This window comes from Mustela nigripes, chromosome 6 (assembly GCF_022355385.1).
Source record: "Mustela nigripes isolate SB6536 chromosome 6, MUSNIG.SB6536, whole genome shotgun sequence".
Lineage (NCBI taxonomy): Eukaryota > Metazoa > Chordata > Mammalia > Carnivora > Mustelidae > Mustela > Mustela nigripes.
Window position 1 is genome coordinate 139,584,680 of NC_081562.1, and position 10,248 is coordinate 139,594,927.

The 10,248-nt window shown below is 35.7% G+C and overlaps 1 protein-coding gene across 1 annotated transcript in view; it reads left to right on the forward strand.

Moving 5' to 3' along the window:
- CCDC7 (coiled-coil domain containing 7) overlaps positions 1 to 10,248 on the forward strand; it is a 213,362-nt gene that overhangs the window by 176,393 nt on the left and 26,721 nt on the right. Inside the window, exons 10-11 of the mRNA XM_059404564.1 lie at positions 1,589 to 1,619; positions 2,043 to 2,132. Of these exons, the coding sequence (XP_059260547.1) occupies positions 1,589 to 1,619; positions 2,043 to 2,132 (121 nt within the window). The remainder of the gene's footprint in view (positions 1 to 1,588; positions 1,620 to 2,042; positions 2,133 to 10,248) is intronic.

Below are 10,248 nucleotides of genomic sequence, written 5' to 3' on the forward strand. Positions count from 1 at the left end.
CAAAAACTATTCACAAATCATATTTTTGATAAGGGACTTGTGTCCAGAATATATAAACACTTATGCTTTAATAATAAGATAAATAACCCAAATTAAAAATGGGCAAATAATCTGATTATACATTTTCTGAAGCAAGATATATCAGTGGTCAATAAGCACATGAAATGATGTTTAACATCATTGTCATTAGGCACTTTCAAATCAACACTGCAGTGATGTACTACTTCACATCCCTTAGGATGGCTATAAGGAAAAAAAGACGACTGTAACAATTGTTGGCAAGGATGTGGAGGAGTTGGGACCCTCGTACATTACTGGTGGAATTGAAGTGGTCTGTCTGCTATGGAAACCAGTTTGTCAGTTCTTCAAAATGTTAAATACAAACTCAGTATATTCTATATATACTGAAACGCAGAATTCTATTCCTATGTTTATACCTGAGTGATTGAAAACATATATAAGCAAAAACTTGTACATGGATATTCATAGTAGCATTATTCATAATAGCCCCAAAATGAAAACAATTTAAGTGCCCACAAACTGGTCAAAGAATAAATAAAATATATACACCTATACAGTGGAATAGTATTTGGTAGTAAAAAGGAACACATCACTGATATATGCTACAACATGGATGAACCTTGAAAGCATTATACTAAATGTAAGAAACAAGTTTCAAAAGACCATATACTATATATTTTTATTTAAATGAAATATCCAGATAGTCAAATCTCTAGAGACAGAAAGTAGATTAGTGTCTGCCAGTGTTGAGGCAGTGCTGGGAAGAAGGAGGAGTGACTGTTAATGGGTATAGAGTTTCTTTTTGAGGTCATTAAATGTTCTAAAATTAGTGAAAATAGATGCTCAACTTGGTGAATCTATAATTTGATGGTATGTTAATTGTATCTTAAAGCTTAAAAATCTGAATTATAATAAATAAATCATTTGTCAAAAAAAATCTATAGTTTACCCACACCTTAGAACAGAGTTCAACAAACTGCAGCCCATGAGTCAAATCTAGTTAGACCCATTCATTTACTTATCATCTATGACTGTTTTTGCTGAGTTGGGGTAGTTGACTGATCATCTGACCTACAAAGTCTAAAATATTTCCTATCTGGCTCTTAATATAAAAACTTTGCCAAATCCTGCTAGTTCAATTTAGTTCAATTTTAGTGTCTGGAACAAGAAGTGGTATTTAAAAGGAGTGAAATATGCCTGTATTACTAATATATGTAGATCTTAGATGTTGTATTAAGTGAAAATAAGTTTAGGACAATGTATACATTGATGTCATTTATGTGCAAAAAGAAAACAAAACAGTCACCTGACCCGCTAACAAAAATTATGTAATTAAATAGGTATGTGTAGCATTTTATGAATACATGAAACAAGTTCTGAAAAGATACACAAAAATCTGATAATCTCTAGAGATAGGATCGGATTTTTTGGAATGGTAGTCAAACTGCACTTTAACCTTTATTATATTACCTTTTTTTTTTCAAAGAAAATATATAAGTATGTTACATAGTAAAAATATAAATGTAAAAGGATAATACATTATAGATATTTTTGGTTTGTTTTTCAGAGCTGTGAGTGATCAAAGTTTGTTAGAAGCTGTAAGTATAGCACTCTGTTTGAAAATATACTTTGCCCTTGATAATGTTAGACTCTAGAAATTATCAGGATGCATAATCTTAAAGATTCAGTACTTCTTCAGTTTATTTAAGAAATTTCTATGCATATGTGAGCTGGGAAGCTTTGTCTTTTTTTGATTTTACTAGACTTTATTATCACTCAAAACCACTTCATTTATGAAATATTGAACTTTAATACCCCATAGTCTTCTAAATTTCTATTCATTGTTACTTCTAGTTTGTTTGCCTTTTGAGCCCCAATTATCATTCATAATGCAGATTAATACCAATGGTTCATTATTTTCACAAGTTAATGAAGACTTTAATAATTAAGTGTCCCAATAATTTGTCTATATTGAAATGTATGCTTTTCATTGTTACTAAAATTATAATATTTGCTTTTAGAAATACAAACAAATGGAAAGTAACTTTCAAGTGTTATTAGAGGAGAAATTAGGGCTGGAAAGTGAACTACAGAAGTTAAAGAATACTGAGGTTAGTTCAATTTTAGTGTCTGAAAATGGTAGAATACCTAAAAAAACTTATTTTTGTAGGATAGAAGTTAAAGATATATTTAAATGTTCTATAATACATTTTTGATATTAATAGTTAACAGCTGTGCCTTAAAAAATAAAATAAAGCTATTTTCTAAATTACCATATTAGCTATTAAAACCAAAAAGATGCTATGAAAAATGGACATAAAATTTAAATATTCTGAAAGACATTTCTAGGCCAAATATTTATTTATTAAAATTTCAATAAGTTAGAGTTTTAAAATATATTTTATCTCTTTTTAAGTCCTAAAAAATTTCCAGTTAACATACAATGTGATGTTAGCTTCAGGAGTACAATTTCCTGATTCAACCCTTACATATAACACCCAGTGCTCTTCATAACAAGTAAACTCCTTAATCCCCATCACCTGCTTAACCCGTTCCCCCCACCCACCCTTACTGGTAACCCTCAATTTGTTCTGTACAGCTAAGAGTCTGTTTCTTGGTTTTCCTCATTCTTTTTTTCCCCTATTATCATTTGTTTCCTAAATTCCACATATGAGTGAAGTCGTATGATATTTGTCTTTCTCTTATTTTAAAAATATTTTATTTATTTATGTGAGAGAGTACAAGCCAAAGGCAGCAGCAGAGGGAGAGGGAGAAGCAGGCTTCCCACTCAGCGGGAAACCCAATATGGGGCTCGATCCTAGGACCCTGGGATTTTCACCTGCACTGAAGGCATATGTTTAACTGACTGAGCCACCCAGGCACCCCTTCTGACTTATATTGCTTAGCAATATTCTCTAGTTCTATCCATGTCATTGCAAATGGCAGGAATTCATTCTTTTTCATGGCCGAGTAATGCTCCTCTCTCTCTCTCTCTCTCTCTCTCTGTGTGTGTGGGGGGGTGTGTGGGTGTGTTGTGTTCACACACCACATCTTTTTTTTTTTTTTTACCCATTCAACAGTCAATGGACATTTGGACTCTTTCCATAATTCGGCTATTGGTTGATAATCTGTGTGCACGTATCCCTTAGAATTAGTATTTTTATATTCTTTGGGTAAATACTTAATAGTGCAATTGCTGGATAGTAGATAGTTCTATCTTTAACTTTTTAAGGAACCTCCATACTGTTTTCCAGAGTGGCTATACCAGTTTGCATTCCTACCAACAGTGCAAGAGGGTTCCCCTTTCTTCATCTCCTGCCAACATGTGTTGATTCCTTTGTTGTTAATTTCAACCATTCTGACACATATGAGGTGATACCTCATTGCAGTTTTGATTTGCATTTCCCTGATGATGAGTGGTGTTGATCATGTTTTTATGTGTCTTTTGGCCATCTGGATATCTTCTTTGGAAAAATACCCATTTATGTCTTCTGACCATTTGTTAACTGGGTATTGAGTTTTACACATTCTTTATATATTTTGGATACTAAACCTGTCATCAGATATGTCATTTGAAAATACCTCCTTTCATTACAAAGATTACCTCTTATTTTTGTTGATTGTTTCCTTCTCTGTGCAAAAGCTTTTTATTTTGATGTCCCAATAGTTTATTTTTGCTTTTGTGTCTCTTGCTTCAGGATACATATTTAGTAAGAAGTTGCTACAGCTGATGTCAAAGAGTTTATTGCCTGTGTTCTCCTGTAGTATTTTGATGATTTCTTGGCATTTAGGTCTTTAGACATTTAGACATTTAGGTCTTTAATCCTATTCCTTTAGTCCTTTTGTGTATGGTGTAAGAAAGTGGTCTAGTTTCGTTCTTTTTACACTGTTGTCCAGTTTTCCTAACATCATTGGTTGAAAAGACTCTTTTTTTCCATTGGATATTCTTTCCTGGTTTGTTGAAGCTTAATTGAATATGTACTTATGGGTTCATTTCTGGGTTTTCTGTTCTGTTCCATTGATCTGTGTGTCTGTTTTTGAGCCAGTACCATACTGTCTTGATGATTACAGCTTTGTAATAGAGCTTGAAGTCTGGAATTGTGATGCTTCCTGACTTACTTTGCTTTTTCAAAGTAGCTTTGGATATTCAGGGTCTCTTGTACCACACAAATTTTAGGATTGTTTGTTCTAACTCTGTGAAAAGTGCTATTGGTATTTTGATAGGAATTGCATGAAATGTGTAGAACACTTTGGGTAATATAGACATTTTAACAGTGTTCTTCCAGTCCATGAGCATGAAATGCCTTTCCATTTCTTTGTGTCATCTTCACATTCTTTCATCAGTGTTTTTTTTTTTTTTTTTTTTTTTTAAGATTTTGTTTATTTATTTGACAGAGAAAGAGAGATCACAAGTAGGCAGAGAGTCAGGAGGAAGCAGGCTCCCTACTGAGCGGAGAGCCCAATGCGGGGCTTGATCTCAGGACCCTGAGATCATGACCTGAACTGAAGGCAGCAGCCCAATCCACTGAGCCACTTAGGCACCCCTTTCATCAGTGTTTTATGGTTTTCAGAATATAGATCTTTTACTTCTTTCTTACTAGGTTTATTCCTAGGTATCTTATGGTTTTTGGTACAATAATAAGTGGGATTGATTCCTTGATTTCTCTTCCTGCTGTTTCACTACTGACATGTAGAAATGCAACAGATTTCTCTTTGTTGATTTTTGTATCCTGAAACTTTACTGAATTTGTGTATCAGTTCTAGCAATTTTTTTGCTGTAGTCTTCCGGATTTTCTATCTAGAGCGTCATGTCATCTGCCAATAGTGAAACTGTGATTTCTTCCTTGCTGATTTGATCATTTTATTTCTTTTTGTTGTCTGATTGCTGTAGCTAGGATTTCCAGTACTATGTTAAATAACAGTGGTGAGAGTGGATATCCCTATTTCCTGACTGTAGATAAAAGCTTTCATTTTTTTCCCCATTAAGAATGATATTAGCTGTGGGTTTTTCATATATGGCCTTTATGATGTTGAGGTGTGTTTCTTTTACCCCTACTTTGTTGAGGATTTTTAGAATGGATGTTGTACTTTGTCAGAAGCTGTTTCTGCATTTATTGAAAGGATCATATTGTTTATCCTTTCTTTTATTAATGTAGTGTATCACACTGATTGATTTGTGAATATTGAACCACCCTTACAGTCCAGGAATAAATCCCACTTGATTTTGGTGAGTGATTCTTTTAATGTGCTGTTGGATTTCATTTGTTAGTATTTTATTGAGAATTTTTGTATTCTTGTTCATTAGGGATATTGGCCTGTAGTTTTCTTTGTTATTGGAATCTTTATCTAGTTTTGGTACCAGGGTAATACTGGAATCATGGAATGAATTTGGAGGTTTTCCTTCCTTATTTTTGGAATAGTTTGAGAGGAATAGATATTAACTCTCTTTAAATGTTTGGTAGAATTTGCATTGAAGCCATCTGGCCCTGGACTTTTGTTTCTTGGGAAATTTTTTATTACTGATTCAATTTCTTTGTTGCTCATGGTTTGTTCAGTTTTATATTTCTTCCAGTTTTGGTTTTGATAGTTTGTATGTTTATACATTTTTAGAAATTCATCTGTTTCTTTCAGGCTTACTGGCATATAGTTTTTCACAATATTCCCTTATAATTGTGTTTTTATATTTTGTAGTTATTATTTCTCTTCTCATTTGTCATTTTATTTATTTGGGTCCTTTCTTTTTTCTTTTTGATAAGTTTGGCTAGGAGTTTATCAATTTTATTAAATATTTCAAAGAACCAGCTACTGGTTTCAATGATCTGTTGTCTTTTTTTCTATAGCATTTGTTTCTGCTCTAATCTTTATTATTTCCCTCCTTTTGCTAGCTTTATGCTTCATTTGCTGTTCTTTTTCTAGTTCCTTTTGGTGTTTGTTTATTTGAGATTTTTCCTCCTTGAAGTGGACCTATATATTATATATATAATTCTCTCTTAGGACCACTTTGGCTGCATCCCATATGCTTTGAACCATTGTGTTTTCATTTTCATTTGTTTCCACAAATTTTTATTTTATTTTTTTCTTGATTTTCTGGTTGACCCATTCATTGTTTAGTAGCATATTGTTTAACCTCCATGTATTTGTGGTCTTTCCAAATTTTTTCTTGTTGTTGACTTCAAGTTTTATAGCAGTGTAGTTAAAAGATATGCATGGTATGATCTCAGTCTTTCTGTACTTGTGGAGGTCTGATTTGTGATCTAGTATGTGATATTATGGAGAGTGTTCCATGTATACTCAAAAAAGAATGTGTATTTTACTGCTTGGGGATGGAATGTTCTGAATATATCTGTTAAGTCCATCTGGTCTAATATGTAATTCAAAGCCATTTTTTTCCTTGTTGATTTTCTGCTTAGGTGATCTGTCCATTGATGTAAATAAGGTGTTAAGCTTCCCTATTATTATTATTGTATTATTATCAATTATTTCCTTTATGTTTGTTATTAATTGTTTTATATATTTGGGTGCTCCCACCTTGGAAGCATAAAGATTTCCAATTGTTAGATCTTCTTGTTAGATAGTCCCCTTGATTATTTCCTTTTTCATCTCTTGTTACAATCTTTGGTTTAAAATCTAATTTGTCTCATAAATATTGCTACCTCAGCTTTTTTTGACTTCCATTTGCATGGTAAATGTTTCTCCATCCCCTCACTTTCAATCTCTAGATGTCTTTAGTTCTAAAATGAGTTTCTTGCAGGCACCATATAGATGGGTCTTGTTTTTATATCCATTCTGACATACTTTGTCTTTTTATTAGAGTGTTTTGTCCATGTATATTCAGAGTAATTGTTGATAGGTATGAATTTGGTGTCATTGTATAACCTGTATAGTCAGTGTTTCTGGATATTTTTCCATTCAGAGAGTCCCCTTTAATATTTCTTGCAGGGCTGGTTTAGTGGTTATGAACTCCTTTGGTTTTTGTTTCTCTGGGAAATTCTTTTTCTTTCCTATTTTGAATGATAGCCTTACTGGATAGAATATTCTGGCTGCAGATTTTTCCTGTTTAGCACTTAGAATATATCATGCCACACTCTTTAGGCTTGCCAAGTTTCTTTTAAAAAAATCTCCTTCTCTCCCTATGTGTGTTTCCTTATAAGTTAGGGACTTTTGTCTTCCTGCTTTCTTAGGCTGCTTTTCTTTATTGCTATATTTTGCAATTTAATTTCAATATGTCTTGGTGTTGCTGGCCTGCTTTTATTGATTTTAATGGGAGTTCTTTGTGCCTCATGGATCTGGATTTGTGTTTCCTTCCTCAGATTAGGGATGTTTTTAGCCATTATTTTCTCAAATAAAATTTCTGCCTCCTTTTCTCTCTCCTCTTCTTCTGGGACTCCCATAATATGACTGTTATGTTTGGTGGAGTCACTGTTCTTATGTTCCTTAATTCTTATTTCTGTTTTTTGTTCAGTTTCATTATTTTCCATTATCTTACCCTCTGTTTCACTTATTTGTTCTTGTGCTTCTTCCAGCCTTGTGTTCATTACATCCAGTCTGTTTCTAATCTTGGTTATTGCATTTTTCATTTCTTAAATGATTTCTTTTTAACTCTTATCTCTGGGGTAAGGGCCTCCCTGAAGCCTTCCATTCTTATCTTGAGCCCAGTGAGTATCCTTGACTGTTGTTCTAAATTCTCCATCAGGCATGTTCATATATCTGTTTTACTTAGATCTCTGGCCATCACCTTATCTTGTTCTTTCTTTTGGGATGAATTCCTCCATCTTGGTATTTTGTTTAAGTGTCTGCCTTCTCTGTGTTAGAAAATCCAGTTATGTTTCCTGCTCCTGAGAGTAAGGGCTTTATGAAGAAGAGATATGATAATGCCCAGGGCCTGGCACTTCAAGGGAATGTCTCTGGTGTGTGCCACATGTGCTTCGCTGCTGTATTTTGGCTGCTCTATCCTTTAAGCTAATCATCTGAAGAGGCTGTCCTCACCTGCAATTGGCAGTGTTTGGTCCTTGGCCAGAATATGGTGAATTTTAACAAGGCTTGCTCTGGTCTGCTTGTTAAATGAGACCTGATACTACTTCCACTAGAACTGAAAGCCTCACAGACTCTCTGGTTGGGAGATGTGCTCTGGGTAGGGGTTTCTGCTGGTCTTCTGGGGGAGGGGCCCTCTCCACTGGAACTGAGGCAAACTTGATGGAAAAGGGGAGAGTGCCAGAGTGCAGGGGTGTAGTACTTGCTATAAGCAGGTTAGGCAGCTAGTGTTGCTGCTCTGCTGATTTCAGGTGGCTCTGTGTTTATGATGAGGAGTGAGGGAGAGAAATGGTACCAGTCAGCTCCTTTGACCCCAGAGCAGCATCACTGTAAGTGCTGCCTCCAGGCATTCTTCAGATTGCTGTTTCCACACCACCTGTCCCTGGGTCATTTGACTGGCTTTTCTCCAGGAGTCGGGCAATGACCTCTGGGGTCTATACCAGCCAATCCTGGTGACCTTTCACGCTCCAGTCTTTAAGCCCTATCTGTTGCAAGAGCTCATGAAAATCTGCCCCTCTTGTTTTCCCAGCCAGTGGCTTTGAGAAATGTTTTCCTTGTGCATTCCCCTGTGTGCTCCTCTCTCACTTGCCTTTCTCTGTGACCACAGCTCCTTCCTCTACGCAGCACCAAAAGCCTGTTTTGATGTAGGGAAGATGTTAGGGTTTGAGGTTGATTGGAAAGAATTCTTGAGATGTCTTTGGAGCAAAAATGGTGATTTTATTAAAGTATGGCACCAGGACCCATGGGCAGAGAGAGCTGCAGTGGGGTTGTGAGGGGTGGTGATCATATACTATGCAGTTGGGGCAGTTAAGGAAAAGGGAGATTTTAATAGAATTTTCATGTGTTAAAGAAGACACCCAGAATACCGGAAGTTTTGCCATTTGTCAAGTTAAGGTTTGTCCTTCTAGTAAGGCATTTACAGTAAGATAGTTGGGAGCTTCCTAGAGGAATGTTACATTCCTCCTATCACACATCCTTATCAATGTGGGTTTTAAAAAAATTCATTTTTATTTACATCTCTTTCTGCCTCAGCCTACCTCAACTTTATGGAGGGGAGTGTGATGTTAGGGCTTCAGGAAACTGAGTTATGGGTGTCTGGAAATTAGGCTATTGATAAGAAACTTCTTCCTTTTAAATCACTAGGACATTTGTGAACTGAGGGAGATTCCTGTCCTGCAGGACTGTGATCTCTATTAATTCACTATTTGTTTTTCCTTTCCTTAGCTTTAGGGCAGCCAGGAGTATCTGAGGAATGTCGCACATATCACATGGAGGGGGTGGGCAGTGTAGGGTGCCAGCTTCTGTTTTGTTCTCAGCTAGCCTTCTGCTCCCTTATCATGTTTCTCCCCCAAACCACGTCTTCCTACTTCATAACTTCTTTGATGTGGCTTCTTCTCTCCCATTGAGGAGTTTGTTCTGTTAACGTCATGATAATTTCTGGGGTATTTAGTATGATTTTTGTTAGGGATTGCCTGACAGAAGAACTAAATGGCATTCGACGATCTTGGAGGATAGGAAGTTTATTTGACACTGGTGGGCTCAGAGGAGAGTGATCTCCAAAGGTCTCTCAGAGCCCTGAGCAAAAGCAAGGGAGATAATTTATACACTTCTTCTTCCATATACCTGGCAATTTTGGCATGCACAGCAAGCGGAGCCAGAAGAAGAACCTGGAAGGGCCCTGGGGCAGGGACTGGCCTTCCCCTGCTGGCTTGGTCGGCTATCTTAGAACACAGATTTTCCTTATCAGTTTGATAGTTTTCTAGTTGTGTTTGTGATGAGTCTGGTGTCTTCCTACGCCTTTGCCATCTTCTCTTCCACCTCCTCAAATATACATTTTATTGTATTAGCAGTTATATAATGTATGGGTACAGATTCACTATATTAAGTAGAGGATAAAATTTGTCTGCTTTTTTCTCCTTAGCTTTTAAAAAATAGCTTATAAAAGTCAAACTATAGACAACATCAAATGACTTAGAAATAAATTTTATTTTTATTTTTATTTTATTTATTTTATTTTTTTATAAACATGTATTTTTATCCCCAGGGGTACAGGTCTGTGAATTACCAGGTTTACACACTTCACAGCACTCACCAAAGCACATACCCTCCCTAATGTCCATAACCCCACCCCCCCTTCTCCCAACCCCCCTCCCCCCAGCAACCCTCAGTTTGTTTTGTAAGATTAAGAGTCACTCA